The sequence below is a fragment of the Tursiops truncatus genome, chromosome 1, assembly GCF_011762595.2.
Source record: "Tursiops truncatus isolate mTurTru1 chromosome 1, mTurTru1.mat.Y, whole genome shotgun sequence".
NCBI classification, from domain to species: domain Eukaryota; kingdom Metazoa; phylum Chordata; class Mammalia; order Artiodactyla; family Delphinidae; genus Tursiops; species Tursiops truncatus.
This window is the reverse complement of record NC_047034.1, coordinates 141815836-141833900: the sequence shown is the minus strand read 5'-3', so window position 1 is coordinate 141833900 and position 18065 is coordinate 141815836. Positions and strand designations below refer to the sequence as shown.

General features: G+C 39.2%; 1 protein-coding gene across 7 annotated transcripts in view; it reads right to left on the bottom strand.

The window, feature by feature from the left end:
* FAF1 (Fas associated factor 1) overlaps positions 1-12555 on the bottom strand; it is a 494094-nt gene extending 481539 nt beyond the window's left edge. For 3 of the 7 annotated variants that reach the window (XM_073789929.1, XM_019937835.3, XM_073789930.1), the window contains exon 1: positions 12099-12555. In XM_073789929.1, coding sequence (XP_073646030.1) covers positions 12099-12143 — 45 coding nt within the window. In that variant the 5' untranslated portion in view covers positions 12144-12555. The remainder of the gene's footprint in view (positions 1-12098) is intronic. The other 4 variants (XM_073789937.1, XM_033866975.2, XM_019937834.3 and 1 more) reach the window with 4 other exon arrangements.
* Positions 12556-18065: the final 5510 nt, after the last annotated feature.

The window sequence follows — 18065 nt, the reverse complement described above, 5'->3', positions numbered from 1 at the left end:
AGGAACCAAGGATAGGCTCTCATTTTTGAGATATCTCCGCAGTCATGTGAAGGCTACAAGATCTACTGGTGGTGTTTACTTAACCATTCAAAAGGTGCAAGAGTCCATATTTTTAGGAGGGAGGCAAATTAATGCCTGGTTTCCACGTACGAAATACAGTCCTCAGGGCAGACACAGTGCACCTACATAGAGTGGGTTGTTTACAATTGTTGGGTCCTTCCAAGTGGGACCTATATCAGTCTGGGAGGCACTGTCAACTTGTGTCCTAACATGGCCTCCCATCCAAGTGGTGGTCCTTAGGGTTCCCAGTTCAATTCCAGCAACTGAGCCTAGTCCTTGTTTTTGAAAGGAATTAATGAAGTTAATCTAAACTGTCCCATTTGTGCAGGCCACCAGTAATCTGCCCTCCAGAATCTCTGAGTGAAGGCTATAGTATGGGGGTGGGGTAGGCATCAGGAAGTGTTGACAGGTGTTTTGCAAGAAGGTAAAAAAGCTGAGGGCCAACCCCTGGTATTTCCAATAGACCTTTCAGTAAGGTTAAGAGGAATGACAATCAAATAGCTATCAGAGCCCTCTAATGGGGTTTGGCAGACCCAGCAGTCGACTGAGTTGAATGTGCCTGCAACAGTTTGGAAGAGCTGTACCAGGCATTTTCCTTCATAAGGAAGGCTTCAAGTTCGGTTCAGAAAAACAAAGAACATTAATGTCTTTCCTTTCCCCGAACTTTCTGGGGTCTAAGGCGATCCTTCCCCAGGCGTCAAGATTGTTGCTTTACCTCCACTGCCACAAAATCATATGTCCCCTTCCAGTAGCTATAATTTCATCTTCTTTCAATCATCTCCTAATTACACGCAGGCCTTTTACCTGGAAATGTCAGGTGCAAGATGGTCAAGGGAATTTTCATAAAATGTACAGAAACCCATTTATGGTCCCTACTGATCCACATAAGCCACCATAGGGAGGCTCAGCAAGCAGTGTACTCAACCAAGTGGTCATTATCCTTATGATCTAGGACCATGTCAACCCAACAAGAAAACCCAGGTAGCTGAACCAGAATTCAGTTTAAATCCCCTACACCACCTTTAGGCAAGCTGCCACACAGTAGGTATATCAACAGGCTGGCAGTGAGTTGCTGCTAGGAGAAATAAAGAAGCATCATGCCCAGAAATGGTCAGGGTGGAATCCTGAATTTTCAAAATAGAGCTACATAACCTCCCACCCCTTCCACTCTGATCGTTACCCAGGAAGTAGCCAAGATGAAATGATCCCTTTCTGGAGATAGCTGCATTCAGTGACCAAACTGGCTTACTGAGGAGGAAGTTATTCCAGCAGTCAACATTTGTCCACATACCAAATGCCTGTGAATGGCAGAGGGCATGAAAGGCCCCTCAAATATCTTGACTATCAGCTCACTAATACAATAAAAATGGTGCAATAAAAAGTGCACCACTGCCAGACTGCAAATGGTCCAGAAAGCTGGAAAGCATAACACAATTAGTTTCAAGGGTCAAAATGGTGTAGCCAGTCAGCTAACTGGACTAAAAACAACAACAACACTACCAGAAAAAGTGTCAACAGCAGTGAGGCACCACTGATACCTCAGAGAGGGAGGTCAAAGGCCCAATTTATTTAATCTGCCAAAACAGGCAGGGGCCACATCCCATGTAATGTAGCTTCTCTCATTATATGGCAAACAGGTCAACTTTTGGCAGGAGTCACAAGTCTGGCATGCAATGGTACCCCCTGCATCAGAAATATAGTCTTTTACTTTACACACTTTATGACAGTTGATATGCTGTCACATCTGATACAATGACGGATCCTGGCAACAATGATGGCTCTGGGCAGTGCAGGCTCAATCAGAAGCTTGATTCCAGGGGGCTTCATCAGAGAAAAGGCCCTTACTGTGGGCATCTACATGAGTGATCCAGACAGTCTGATCAGCAGCTATAATTTGTTTCCATAGTTCACAGCTTCAAAGAAAGCAGTCTTTAATCTGCCAGTCTATAGTTTCCAAGTGGCAGACCAAATAGCTAGGCCGTTGGCAACATGCCAAGGGTCAGCAAAAATACAAGTTCATGAAGGAGAGTACAGGCCAGACCTATAAGAACAGCCTTGCGTTCTGTCCACTGAACACAGCAATTACAGTCATTACCAGTCTGCATAGCTGGTGCAAAGGCTGAACAGCCACAAAAGATGAGCAGACACAATCAGTTTCAGCTTGGCTGAACCACTGGTGAACCAGGACAAGGTTTAGGGAAACCTCAATAAATTGAGGACCTCATTGAGTCAGTGCCTTTGCTTCAGACAGTGAAGTTGGGAAGGAGGGGCCCAAAGGAGCGGCTGAGCCACAAGACATTCTGTACCCCCATCCTCTTATCTCTCAGACAAACTAGTGAAAGTTCTAACAACTTTGCTTTCTGCCCACAGCAACTGCAAATTACACACATCTGTAAATGTCTGAAAGGAGGCAGAGCCTTCTGCCCAGCCAGGACAAATCTTAGTGCTAGTTGTTACATTGTGAGGAGTCTGAACTTGAGTCTGACTGACAGACTGGTGAAAAAAATTCCCTCTATCAGAGAGGATATTTGAGGGTTGTTGAGAGTTAGCCTCAACCAGAGGAATGTTCAGGCAGCTGTCTTTGAACCTACTTCCTGGTAGTCAGTCTGCAACCACCTCCTTAATTCCTCCTCATTAACAGGCAAGGAAGTAGAGAACCACTTAACAATTTTGTCAACATGTTCACTACTAATTCCCATGGACTTCCCTCAAATTATTAACCAGCCTATAAGGCCCTCACCCTTCCTCTTCCAAAACCTATGTTTCTGTCAACATCCCATCCTTGTTGCCAGAACTATTAAGAGCAGAGAAGGATCTGAGATTTTTACCCTACTTGCAAACTAAGTTAGAGCCTGTCAGTTTCATAGATGCTGGCAGAAGAGCTAGACTCCTGGGTTGGAGACAATGAACTTTATGACTCATGGCAATATTTGTAGTCAGAATATCAGAATTTTCTTGCACAGTTTCCCAGTCCCATTTCCCACAGGGTGACACAAAGTAGGCCAAGTGATACCTGCACACACAGTGGACTGTGTTACAGAAGAGGAACCTAGAGCCTAGAGAACCCAAATCTTTTAAAATAGATACTATGCATGCCTGCTCTTTGCTCCAGAGAGAGACATTACCTCTGTCTTCCAAAGCTGCTCACTATACAAATATCCTTGAAAACATAGTCAGGAGCAAAAAGTCAGTGCCTGTGCTCACAAGACATTACAGAAGCCACGGAGAACTGTATCTCTGGATCCTAAGACAGGGTCACTGCAGAATTTAGATGTTAAGAACCTAGCACAGGGACTTCCCTGGCGGTCCAGTGGTTAAGTCTCCCGCGCTTCCACTGTAGGGGGCACAGGTTCGATCCCTAGTCGGGGAACTAAGATCCTGAATGCCTTGTGGCCAAAAAAAAAAAAGAAAATTTTTTGAACTGAATAAAATTGAGAATACAACATATCAACTTAAAAAAAAAAAAAAAAAGAACCTAGCACAATATCTGGCACATACAAATCAATCAAAAGCTATATGCTAATATTATTATTCCTTCCTCATTAAACCTAAAATAAAAATGCTCAATTGTGTTTCCATCTCACTTTAACTAGATGCCAAAGAATATCACTAAAATTGGCTTAAAAAAAAAAAAGTTCAACCACTACTTTTCCCTTGGGAGAAAGAGAATGGGGAGCCAGGAGGACACAAGAGACAAAACTTTCCTCTCACTAACACTTTTCAACTTCAGTCATTAAACCAGGTGAACTGCAGAGGGAAAAAAAACAGGTGACTGGAACCTAACTCTAATGCCATTAAGGTACACATAACCTGCAAACTTTTCCACTTTTCCTTACCACAACTTGACATCTCATTCTTTCTATCTCAATTATTCCTCTATAACCACAAATAAGTATAAAGACAGGTACAATTATTCTGTTAATTTTGCTTCTTGCAATTATCTCAAACTTACCTAGAAGTCAATGACTAATGATTTAACATGGTAAGCAATTTTTATTTGAAATTAGAATTTCTGCCTTAAAAAACAGTTTGAGAGTGAAAACATAATCAGGAAGAATGGCTAACATGTAGCAATTCAGTAACAGCATTCAAACTTTACAAATATGGCCTCAGGCCATATATTTTGTCACATTAACTTACTGAGCACTCTATAAAAGCTAAAACAGAGTGTGGGTGTTTTGTACTTCTCTATAAATGGGTCACCTTGAAGTTATAACCCTCAATTTAATAAACTAGTCTAATTTTTATTCTCACAGTGACAGAGTTTCTTATTCAAAACCATATGTCAGAAAATGGTAGATGCTTAAAAATACATAATTTACAATTCTACTCCATTTACTTGTACCATAACAGCCAATATTCATAATATTTCTTCAAAAAATATTCACGGAGCACCTCTTAATAGATACTATAGGAACAGTGGTTAAGACCCAAGCAGCTGTTCACTCAGAGCTGACAGTAGGGAAAAGAAACATGTTAAGTGATTACTGACAATCTGATATAAGACTCAAAAGAGAAATTTTTGAGAATTTCAGAAACTTTTCAGAATTTTTTGAGAAATTCTCTTATTTCTGATATAAAAGAAATATGTACAAGATATATAAGAAGAAATGATTAACACTAACTGGGCACAGAGTACTGATGTTTTATAAACAAAAGGTAGGCAATAATTTTGAACAATAAATAGAAGTTTTCCAAAGGGACACGGAAAACTACGGGTTCAAACATGTGGAGTCATGAAACAGCATGTTTTATTATGAGCATCAAGTATATACTGAAAAACTCAAATTTTCCTAAGTCAAAAAATGGAAGAGTACTTAAGATCACAAAATCAATCAATCACAGGAATGGATGTAACCTCAAAAATCATCTAGATCAGTTTTTCTCAAGTGTAGTCCTTGGATCCAGCAACATCAGCATAACCTGGGAACCTGGCAGAAATGCAAATTTGCAGGCCCCACCCAAGATCCACTGAATCAACAATTCTGGGCTCCAGTAATCTGTGATTTAACAAGCCCTCCCACTTATTCTTATGCAAGCTAAAGTTTGAGAACCACTGATTTAGATCAAGGGTTTTCAGAATTACTGAAATTCTTGGGCAGATAATTCTTCATTGTCACAAGATGTCTACTGCATTATACAATGTTTAACAGAACCCCTGGCCTCTACCCACTAAATGCTATTAGCACCCCACAGTTGTGATAGCCAAAAATTTCTCTAGAAATTGTCTAATGTTCTCTGGGGAACAGAAATCATTCAAAGTTGAAAACCACTTATCTAGACCAGGGATCAGTAAACTTTCCTATATGGGGCAGGGTAAATATACTGGGCTTTGCAGGTCATGCAATCAACTATTCAACTCTGCTAATGAGGGCAAAAGTGGCCAGAGACAGTATGTAAATGAACATGAAAGACTGCCTTCCAATAAGACTTGCTGACAAAAAATCTGGTGATTTGGCCCTCAGGATGTAGTTTGCTGACCCCTAAGCTAGATAAATTACTTAAACTATAACTGAATGTCCTCAACCCCACTGCTGCCAACTGATTATCCAGACTCTATTTGAACACCTAATCTAGTCTAATCTTCTGTGTTCAAGTAGATATGGGTCTAAGCAGATCTACATTTTATAGACTGAATAACTGACACCCAGAAAGGATAAATGACTTGCTCAGAAAACCACAGCCAAAACAAAGCACAAAAACAAGTGCTCTAGTCTGCCTAAGTGCAATGTTCTAACTGCCTCCTATAGAGAAGTAACCATGTGTACCTGTGAGGCATTCAAATGTTCTAACACTTTGCAGTTACTAAAACCTAGAAAGAAAAGTATTGATTTCAAAAGAAAGTATTGATTTCAGGTGGGTGGGGGACGTAGATAACTTTATCTTAAAAGCTCAAATAGTAAATATCTCAAGCTTGTGGGCCATGAAGTCTCTGTCTCAACTACTCACCTCTGTCACTGCAGCAAGAGAGCAGTCATAGACAATAGGTAAATGAGTGTGCCAATAAATCTTTATGTATAAAAACAGGCAACCAGCTAACAGGCTACAATTTCCTGACCCCTGAACTACAGAGTCCATAAAACCTGTCTGGCAAACAACAGGCATCAACCGAACCATGCTCAACAAATCTGAAGTCTCTCCATTCCATGGCTTCTGATCACCTGTGAGCTTAGAAGCATGGCACTGAACTGGAATGGCAGTTTAGGAACGATCAGTCCCTCCCTTCCTCCCTTCCTCCTTCCCACCTTCCCTCCCTCCTTCCCTTCCTGCTGGCATGTCTGCTATATGCCAGGCACTGTTAATTTATTTTCTATGTAAGTTTTAACAATTTGGACAAATTTCTAAGTGGTGGGTCTCATTTTCCTCTAAACGTCCAAGCTATTTGACAAATTAAGCTAGAAAATGAACACTCTTATGTACACCTGGATAAAATCTTTGTTTCAAACCAGTTCATGACCGTGGACAAGTCACTTCCTTTTTCAGGGTCTCAACGTCCACGAAAGGCAAAATGAGAAGCTAGAAATAGATGATCTCTGAAGTCCCCTGCAGAGAACAAGTGCATACTTTAAAACTGTCAACAGTGGGGCTTCCCCGGTGGCTCAGTGGTTCAGAGTCCGCCTGCCGATGCAGGGGACGCGGGTTCGTGCCCCGGTCCGGGAGGATCCCGCGTGCCGCGGAGCAGCTGGGCCCGTGGGCCATGGCCGCTGGGCCTGCACGTCCGGAGCCTGTGCTCCGCAACGGGAGAGGCCACAGCAGTGAGAGGCCCGCGTACCGCAAAAAAAAAAAAACTGTCAACAATGAAAATAACAGCTAAAATTTATTAAAACACTTTCTATGTCAGATACCTGTTCTAATCACTTTACATTAACCCTTTTTTCATATGGGAAAACTGAAGCAAAGTGGTGTGAAGTAACTGGTCAAAAATCACAAGATGAGTGAATGGCAGAGCTGTGATTTAAATCTAAGTAATCTGACATCAAAGGCCATGTTCTTAACCACTAACTACTAAACTTTAATCTACATGCCAAAACCTTATTTTCCCAATGACCAACAATCCAGACACAAAACAATATGCTTTGTCCCTCTAAAAATGAAGGGGACAGTGAAGAAAGGAAAGAAAGAATACTAACAAGACTACTTTCTGCCATAGTTCTATCTCCTACCCAAGGTAACATCCCAGGAAATAAAGATGATGTTCCATGAATACTTAGTTTGGTCCCTCATCCACAGCATCACCAAGGATACCTATCTGTCTGGATCGATACCATTTCTACTCGCAGTCTGGTATCCTCTTTTGTAGAAAATATCTCTTTGCGTCAAACTAAAAAAGAAAGAAGAGTGATTCACAGCTTCATTTAGAAGGAAAAAATGTAATGTAATGAAAGGGCAGAAATTACCTACAAGTAACTTACCAGTAGTGTCATGGAAGAGTCCATGCTTCAAAGAGGAGTTGATAGGCAAATGAAAACTCACTACATCCCATAGTGATAGTCCAATACATGTAAATGTACAAAGCAATTTAGGCAGCAAAGGTATTACTAGCTGGAAAGACCAGGAGTAGAAAACAAAGCCACAATTGTGTCATCCAGGATATACAACTGAACGTAACATCAAAATCAGTGCCAAACTAGAGAAGAAATAAAGGTACTCTTAATATGTGACCAATGGAACTAGATTCAGAACGAATACTTTTTTAGAAAGGCAGATAAGTTTTGTTTATGATAAAGTCTGATAGAAAATATTACTACTAGTGAAAGTTATTTTTTCTTCACTTGAGTAGAGCTATGATCTATGTATCTATATTACCAGTAACAAAGAAACATAAATAGAAAAACATGAGACCCACATGTGACACTAATCTAAATGGGTACACCACTCATTTTGTTCCCAAAGGAAAATTATAAGTAAAAAAAAGTATCTTAGAGGAAAAAGAATTTACCATGGCATTAACTGAAAGGTTAAAGGGGTGGGGGAAGGAGAAGACTCATTTTTTTGTTCATCTAGACCCAAAGTAAGAGGTAACTAATTACTGAAATTATTAAATAGCAACCGCAATTTTGTTTGGATAAATGTTTTCACATCTGTAAGCAAATCGAATACAGTCTCAAAAGTTTGTTTGATCAAATGATTTTTGCTCTATACCTCAACCTTAATGAATTATACAATTACAAAAAGAAAAAGATTTGGAACTTGCACCTGAATGCATCTGTTATAAAAAAAACTTTAAGGAAGAAGAAAAAAAAAAAACCTCTCTTGATTCATCAGTGTCTGCCTGTTTTTTAAACCCAGGAAATTCCTTTACACCCCCTCCTGGTTCTGGTCAGCCAAAACTGTAGGTGTACTAGTCTAGTCATTCCTTTACCAGCAATATACTATGCTAACACTATTTACATTTATAGCTGATTTCTGTTGGACTATTCCAAGTTCTAAACTCATTTGCTCAGAGTGGAATTTACAAATTAATTAAACACTACACTGTCATTCTCTCCATTCAAACTTTTGGTGGTGCAGCCACTATGTAAAACAGTATGGCGGTTCCTAAAAAAATTAAAAATAGAAATACCATATGATTCAACAATTCTACTTCTGGGTATATACCCCAAAGAATAAAAACAGGGACTTAAAGAGATATTTGTACATCCATGTACAGCATTAATGATTCATGATAGCCAAAACATAGGGGAAAAGTGTCCATTGTCAGATGAACAGATCAACAAAATATGGTAAATACATAAAATGAAATATTATTCAGCCTTAAAAAGGAAGGAAATTCTGACACATGCTACAAAATTGGGGCCATTATTCTAACTGAAATAAGCCAGTCACAAAAGAACACATACTGTATGATTCCACTTATTAGAGGTACCTAGAGCATTCACATTCACAGAGAAAGAATGGTGGTTGCCAGGGGCTGGGGAGAAGGAAGAATGGGAAGTTACTGTTTAATGGGTAGAGAGTTACAGTTTTGCAAGATAAAAAGAGTTCTGAAGATGGCTGGTGGTGATGACTGCACAACAATGTGAATGTACTTAATGTCACTGAACTGGACACGTACTGATAAAAATGGTTAAGATGGCACATTTTATGTTATTGTGTATTTCACCACAATTTAAATTTTTTTCCTACTGGCAGCAGTTCTTACTTGGGGGAAAAAATCTTTTAGAGGACAATTTGGAATATATTTGCTTTGTAATTAGTTCACTCACCTACAAAGTCTCAAATCTATCCCATTAAGTCTGAGCTGAACTCTTCCATCCACTACTTATCTCATTACAAGAAACCAGGCAATTTATTTTTTAAATTATAGCTCAAGACTTGGAATGTAGATGCTTGGATGATACTGGCTTCTTCTATAACTGGTCAAATCAATTTCCCTACCCAAAAGTGAAAATAGTAAAATTATGTTCTATTTACCTCATATGATTGTTAGCCACTCCGCCACTGATTTCAACAGAAGTCCTTTGTTTATTGAGTGGAAATAGAGAATACAAAATCCTTCTCAAAAACTTTCCCATATTTAGACATTGTATTTTCCAGCAATAATCAAAATCTTAAACTTATTTATTTTTAAAATCTAGTCACATTTAAAAATCATGTCCCTTTCTACAAGAGCAGCACTGAGCTCTCAAAACTATTATTAATTTTCACAATCATATGAAGTAAACAACATAATTTTACTATGCTCACTTTTGGCTGGGGAAACTGATTTGCCCAGTTATAGAAGAAGCCAGTATCATCCAAGCATCTACATTCCAAGTCTTGAGCTATAATTTTCAAAATAAATTGCCTGGTTTCTGATAACTGGATAAATGCTAATTTTTTAAAGTCAATTCTACAAAACTTTTACATAATATTTTTTAAAAGTAAGAAAAATCCTTTTTTTAAATTTTTATTTCATATTGGAGTATAGTTGAGTTACAATGTTGTGCTAGTTTCAGGTGTACAGCAAAGTGAAGAATAATCCATTTTAAAACCAAGTCCACAAGAATAAACTCATCTGGAATCATCATTTGTAAGAGGAATACAAGGTCCCTAAAGTACACAAAAGGCTAACGTGCTTGTGCATAGTTTTCTAAATAACTTTTATTCTACCAGTAATGTTCTCCTGCCTATTTGACAATATGCAATTAACTCTCACCATTTGGAAAACAATTGTTCGCTGCAGATGTCATAAGCTTTTTCCAATTTGTAAACAATTGTTCACAGCATTGCTATTGGTTTGAAGAAAAAAACTTATTAGAATGTTTTCATGCAATCAAAATAAAATCCCAAATGCTTGTCAGAAAATCTTACTTTGCCTCTGAATGCAGGAATCCTAAATTTCCAGACTGGCCGATAAAGCTAAGCATAATAATGGTCACAAATAGGAACTTCCCCAGCAGTCCAGTGGTTAAGACTCCGAGCTTCCACTGCAGGGGGCACGGGTTGGATCCCAGGTCGGGGATCTAAGATCCCATATGACACGCAGCATGGCCAAAAAATAATAATAATAATAATTGTCACAAATAATAAGAGAGCAAACAGCTACAAGTTACTAGAGGAAGTCAAAAGTTTGGTAAATCAAAACAAAGTTACAGTTACCTTAAAGCTTCTAATGAGGTAAACTATACTTTTTGTTGCTTAAAGCCATTCCTACTAGAGCAGAACAATTTTACAAAAGGATAAAATCATTCCTAGACATATAGAGTCCTTTATCACACAACTACATTCCACATTAGATAAAAGACTAACTTGAAGAATGAAAAAAAAGGTGAAAGAATTAGGCAGAAAATCTCAGGCCAATCCTAATCCTACAAAGCACCAAAATCTTGTGGTCAACTTTTATTTTCAGAACTTCCTTCTGTTTGAGTTTGAAAGTTACAGTATAATCAAATGCAGATATATGCATATTCCTAATGTAGCAGATATGACTTGAATAATTAAATGAGCAAACTCTGGAAATGGCCATCAGAATATTTAGTTGTAAAAATAAGTAACTTTAAAAATTAGAGAAAGAAAAAAGCCCAACAAAATATCAGTAAGGAAAAATATTGCCTACTATGCTAGCGTTAGACCATGTGCAATGACGGCAGTGTTAAAGGAGGGAAACGTCTGCCTATACAGAACTATAGCTTCTAAGTTAATGCCAAAATAAATGGTTAAAAATATCTCACTACAATATTTTCTTCCAACATCAAAAGGCAAAAGTGGTGTTTACAGGGTATTAGTTCTAACTCCAACTCTTTCATGAAGCATACAGCTCTACTTTCAAAGGTCCTCCCTAAAATACTTATATGCCAGTGTCACTACAGTTGAGTCAGTAAGAAATAATCTTTGCTCATCCTTAAAATTTCTCCTGGAGAAAGGACACCAACCAAGTAGTTCAAATCTGTAGAGGAAGGGAATCCACAAATATGAATTGGTAATTTATTAAGCTTGTGAACTCACTGCAAAGATACATTGATATATACAGTCTATTTGCCTCCTCCTCTTCCTACATCCCAAAGACTCCAATAAGGCATCAGTCTCAAATGTTTATTTCTCCCTCAAAACCAGCACAATGTCCCGCTACCCTCACCACCTCCTCACCATCATTCTTTTTTACTCTCCCCTTAATACACCACACCCACACTCCATACAGCACACCCTCCTCACAAACCCAAAACTCCTCACCTAAAGCACCTCATACTTAAAAGCCCCACACTTATCCTCGAATTCTACACACTACCTATAATACAGGAAACAATACAATCCACGCACAAAACAACCCGACAGAACACCCACTCACTCGACAAATACCATTCAAGCCGTACATAAGCCATTCTACACACCCCCAACATAACATAGTCCCCCACAGTTCACAACACACACACACACACACACACACACACACAGACACACACACACCACACTCACACACACCTCATGTCAGGTACCGTATAAAAACTCAAACCACACAGCACTGCAGTGCTCAAACAAACGCTGGGAAGAGGCCACCCTTTGGGCACCAGGAACCCACGAGGTTGGAGGTGAAAGGGTAACTGGGCCCGATACTTCACCTGAAAATCTGCCAGGATCATCTCTCGGTCCATGTTGGACGCCATGGCGGCTGCCGAGTTCCGCGGCTCCGGGAGCGAAGCGCGCACCCGGGCGGGAGACTGCGCCTCCTGCGGCCGTCTCCGCCGCCGCCGCCGTCGCCGCCGGGCGCCGAGGGGCTGGCGGGCGAGCCGGCGGGCGGGCCGGCGGGCCGGCGGGCGGGGCAGCGCGGGAGGCTAAGCGCTCATGCACTCGGTAACCTTCAGGCGCCTGGGCCGCTTGCCTGCGCCCCGCGGAGGCCGAGCCGCCTCAACAGGGAGGTTGGTAGGGATGTGGGTTCGGTCTTACTGTCGCCGGCCAGGATGAGGGCTGGTTGCGACAGCGCGCAGCCGGCTCCCTTCAACGGCGACAAGACCGGCGGGGGCGGGGAAAGCGAGCGAAAAAGCAGGCGGGCGAACGCCACGGCCGCCTCCGCCTCCTCCGCTTCCTCCCTGGCCGCCGCCTCCGCCCCTGGTTGGCCAGCGCCGAAGCTGTCGCACATTTTGCCTGTCATCGAGGTCGCAAAGCACCGCTTTGCGGCTACCACGTGACTGCCCTCCTGTCAGGCGCTGGGCGCGCGACTACCGGGCGGAGATCTGCGCGCCGCCGGCGGGGACGCCAACCTGCAACTGCGGCAGCTTGGAGTCCCGCAACAGGTTATTCCGGTTTGAATTAAGCAAAGGCCTCGGGGTACCGCCTCCCCGTGGCTAGGGCGGGGATTAGATTCTGCTCCTTACGTGGTTATATAGTAACACACATACACGTCAAGCCTCACAAACCAACTCAGCACACCGTCACATCCCGTCTAATAAACAACATTTCATAAATGTACATTTTCTCTGTTTCACCAAAATACAACTTCACATAGCCTTTTATGCTCAACTTGTCAAAGCCCACTTGCACACTGTCACACTCGATCCCAAGCCCTGACGCTTGCATCCTCAGACATTCAGTAACAAGGAATGGCAAGCAACCAGATTCCCACGGTAGTCATGGGGCAGACATGGAAGATGAGAAAGGTGAGAATATCGATCTCGAGAAAAAGATGATCAGGCTTTGAGCCAAGAATAGTCGAAGACTATGTACAGTGAAGTGTGATAGTTTGTCATTCCCGCTGGAGGAAGAGTGACAGTAGAATATGTTCAACTTTGACTTGGGAAAATATCATCTTCTGGACTGAAATAGAGCATGAACTTGCGGTGGAAAGTATGTAAAATCCTGAAAGTGTGAAGTAAGTTTGCTGATTTTGTGCTGTACAGTTAAAACAGAAACTAGTGAAATCACCATATAGAATCTTTGTATTCCCTGAACAAAAAGAGCACTATGGTGTTCTAAAGATCTAGGTTTATTCTGCTTTTTTTTCTCTAGACGAAAATATTCTGGCCTACAACTCTCATGTAATAGTCTGTATTTAGACCAGAATGAGGTAGATAAGGAACAGAACCATACATAGTCACATGAATTGAAGGGTTTCTTGGTTAATTGCCACCCCCAAGGAAGTAATTCCAAAATATAGCACGAATATGAATTAAGAGGTAAAACAGAGTACCAGCAATTTAAGTGTGGCAATTCACTTGCCCCATTCATATATGTCATTCTCAGCACAAGGCAGGTGAATGATTGTCTCTAGTTACATGGCCAGGATTAATGCAGCCCTGCAAAGTTGAGATTTTTCTCTGTGATGACATGTGTGTATATCTCGGAGCCCATTCAAATCCAGTACTGCTTCCCTTCTCCCTCCCTCCTCTCCATCTGGAAATTAAAAGAATGTGGTAATACAGAAAGAGGGGGAGAATACACTAGACATTCAGGCATATGGTTTCTAGTACTGCTTTCCCAACTAATTAGCTGGGGGAACTTGGATGGGTCACTTAGACTCTTAGACTTCAGTCTAAGTCAGTCTAAGTCACTTAGACTTAGACTTCAGCTTCTGACATGACTATTTCAGGTGATGAGAAAACAATTATGAAAATGCATGGAAGCATAAAATATTTTTACAAAACAAGCATAGATTTCATAGTCAGCATTACTAGGCTTGAGTTCTAGTTCTGCCACTTGACAAAAACAGACAAGAAACTTCTCTGACTCTAGATTTCTTTACTTCTAAAATGGGGCTTATAAAACTTATTTCACAGAGTGATTGTGATTATTGAGTGATACAATGCTTGTGAAAACTTTTCAAAACCTTAAACCATATTAGTTGCTATTACTTTGTATACCAGTTCCTAAATGCTTTTCTCAGGATCACCTCTTTCATAATATTTAAGCCAACAAGGATTCTTCTCCTTTCTAATCACTGCTGTACTATCTTTACAACACAGTTTAATACTCTGATAAATTCTGCAATTTTTTTCTCTAATTGTTTCATCTCTGCATGTTTTAATCTCTCCTCAAAGGCTGTAAGTTCTTTGAGATTATCAGCCATTTCATTTTATGTGTTTTTATATTCACAATAGTTCATAAATAGCAAACTCTTGGGTACATAACAACCAATGCCTTTGAATTTATTTTTATTGGATGTCTAGTAGGTACAGGTACTTCACACACCTTATCTCATTTAATTTTTACAACAACCATTTTACAGAATAAAAAACTGCTCTGATAGGCTAAGAATTTGCCCAAAGTCATGCTATACAGGGACAGACCTAGTATTCAAGGCTAGGTCGAAACTAGTGCTCTTTCCACTCACCCTGTTGCCTCCCTGCATTTTACCCTCCATAGTGTATAATTCCTGAAGAGACTGATTCTTCCCTATGATGTAACTATTCATGGTTGGATACCCAGAATCCAGAGTAACTTTCCACTACAGAGAAAGAAATGAAAGAGAAATAAATACTGAATTAAGAGAAAATTCGGGACTTCCCTGGCTGTCCAGTGATTAAGAATCTGCCTTCCAATGCAGGGGACGCAGGTTTGATCCCTGGTTGGGGAGCTAAGATCCCACATGCCTTGTGGCCAAAACACCAAAACATAAAACAGAAGCAGTATTTTAAGAAATTCAATAACGACTTTAAAAGTGGTCCACATCAAAAACATCTTTTAAAAAAAAGAGAAAATTCATTTCCCCAGAATTCCTTCCTTAAAGGAAACAATTTCATTCCAGTGTCAAAAACTGAGAGAATAAAAATATAGAGATTCTCTGTCCATAAGCATGAGCAAAGAAAAATAATTTTAACCTATCCATTCTCATAGTTGTTTTACTGCATTAACTCATGGAGCTCAGTCTAATTCAAATATAGATCTTTTTCTAGAATCTCCATGTTCTTTGATCTTACCATTCTTCTTTTAAAAGGAATTTTATTTCATATTTTTTCAAATATATATAATAAAGTTTACTTTTAGTTATTTTGCTAAATTTTTATTTGAAATAATTTTAGATTTATATAATAGTTGCAAACATAGTACAGAATGCTCCTATTTACCTTTTTCCAGCTTCCTCTGTTACCATCTTGCATGACCATGGTACTGATATCAAAACTAAGAAATTAACACTGGCATTAATACTATTAATTATGTTCTAGAGACTATTTGGATTTTTATATTAATGTACTTTTTCTGTTCCAGGGTCCAAAGCAGCATACGACATTACATTTAGTGGTCATGTTTCCTTAGCCTCTTCCAATCTGTTACCATTGCTCGGTCTTGACTTTTGAAGACTAATGGTCAGGAACTTTATAGAATGTCTCTCAGTTTGGGTTTGTCTAATGTTTTCTCAGAATTATGCTGAGTTTATGGATTCAGGGGAAGGATTCCACAAAGGTGATGTGTCCTCATCACATCATATCAGGGACACATGATATCAACATGACTCATTATTGGGGGTGTTAACCTTGATCCCTTAAGTTAATCAAGCTTTTTAACAATGCTACTCAATTACAATCTAATTCCTGAGAAGATTAATGCTACTACAGTTAGATCCACACTTAAGTAACCCAAAATATATTTCATATAATGATTTAATGTTTGTTAGGACACTAGTGCCTGATCCTGGACTCTTTTTTTTTTTTTTTTTTTTTTAGCTTATGGTTACAATTTATTACAGGAAAAGGGGAAAGGATACAGGCCAAAACCAGCCAATGGAAGAAGCACATAGGGAAAAGTCTGGGAGAGTTCCAAACCCAAAGCTTCCAGTGAACTGGACTCTTATGTAATGGAAAAGGCCTAACACCTGGGGATGGATTCTGAGTTCAAATTCCTATATCCACTACTTATTGGCCTTAGTCACATTCTCTATAAGCCTCAATTCCTTCACCTGAAAAATGGGGATAGTTATCATATTTACGTCCCAGAGTTGTAAAGATTAAATAATGTGTGCATGATGTTATAACCAGGAAAAACTATATAAGTATTAATTGTTGCTATTATGTTTAAACTTTTGAGTTGCTTACTGGGCATTTTTTTTCTTACTTTACAAAAAGACTTTTCATAAGTGGTGTGAGAACCCATATGAAAAAGCCTGCTGAATTTCAGAAATAAAATGCCAAAGCCACAATAATGAAATGATAAAAAGGCCCCTTGAGGGTACCAGTCTGTTTTCTACCTCTCTTGGATCTATAAATATAACAAAAGGAAGACTTTGGGACTATGTAAAGAAATTGTAAATACCATATACACATATCCGTAAGTTAATCATTCTGAAACTATGCATACTTAAGTCAATGAGGGAAAAAGCACAAAATAATTTGACTGTAGTATTTCTATAAAGCCTTTAAAATGAGTATAAACTGCTGAAAAAATTTCCATGACTGTTAGTATTTTATATCCAACTAAAAGGCTCTATTTCAGTGTTGAGAGAGATATCATTACTGTGTTAAAAGACAAACTACTACTTTCAAAATAACAGATGCTTAACTGTCAATCTTTTTTGTACACCATGTTAGAATGTAAGCTTATTGAGGGCAAAGATACTCACCTTTGACTTCAGTGAACTAGCCCTCAATATGAGATTTTCATTGCAGGTCTTTTGTAGTGCTTACTTACGCTTTCTGAACTAAGATTGTAATCTCTATGCAGTCAGTTCTGGGTTATACAATAAGCAAACGAAGTATATGCTTCAGGACACCAGCTAAGCCAGAGTAAAAAACAAACAAACTTTCTTAAAGAATTTAATATTTCAGCAAAAGCATTGAAGTAGTCAACATGGGAAAAATCAGAACTTTGTTGGACTCCTTTACACTTATTTTTTGGTTTTGTATTATTTTTATTTACATATGAGGTGAGTTGCTGGGACATCAAAATCTTTTCAATGCTTAAGAGCTCCAAAACTATTAATCCAGCTCTGTATGCATCTTAAATTACCATAAGTTTTATTTATCGTTATTCAGCAAAAAGAATTTTATTTCATGAAAATGATAACACATGTATACCTATACTTTACATGAGTACAATATTCTTCCTTATTACAATGTCTTCTCTTAGCAAGAAACCATAATAAATGCTAGAAAGCAACTCTCATAAGTTGGACTAATGCCAGTTCTCTCTTAACAGCCAACAGTGCTACTATATCATCACACCCTCCAGCTGTACTGAAAGATTACATACTAATTTCCCAGAATAATCAAAAGTAAATTATATTATTTATGGTATTTACTGGTATATATAGAATCCTAAATGTTCTATTTGAAATGTCTAAATATATGTAAGAAACGAGAGGAGTTAATTTCTTCTGTTGTAGTTCATGTTTGATTCACATTTCAAGTTTAGTTACCTAAGAAAAGAGCTCTGGTTATTTTCCTCTCAACAATTCAGTTAAAGGAAACACTGCAGGATTCTTTGCAGTTTCAACTCTCTCTCTACCTACCAGGCAATCTGATGCTAGATGATTATCCCAATGTTGTTGGTGTGTTTCGTTGCTAATACTCCCAGTGTACTTCAAGGAGCTGGGTATAGATGTTGCTTGAGGACATGCTTGCTAGAAGTCGGTAATAATTAGACCACCTGTCATTTTTTGC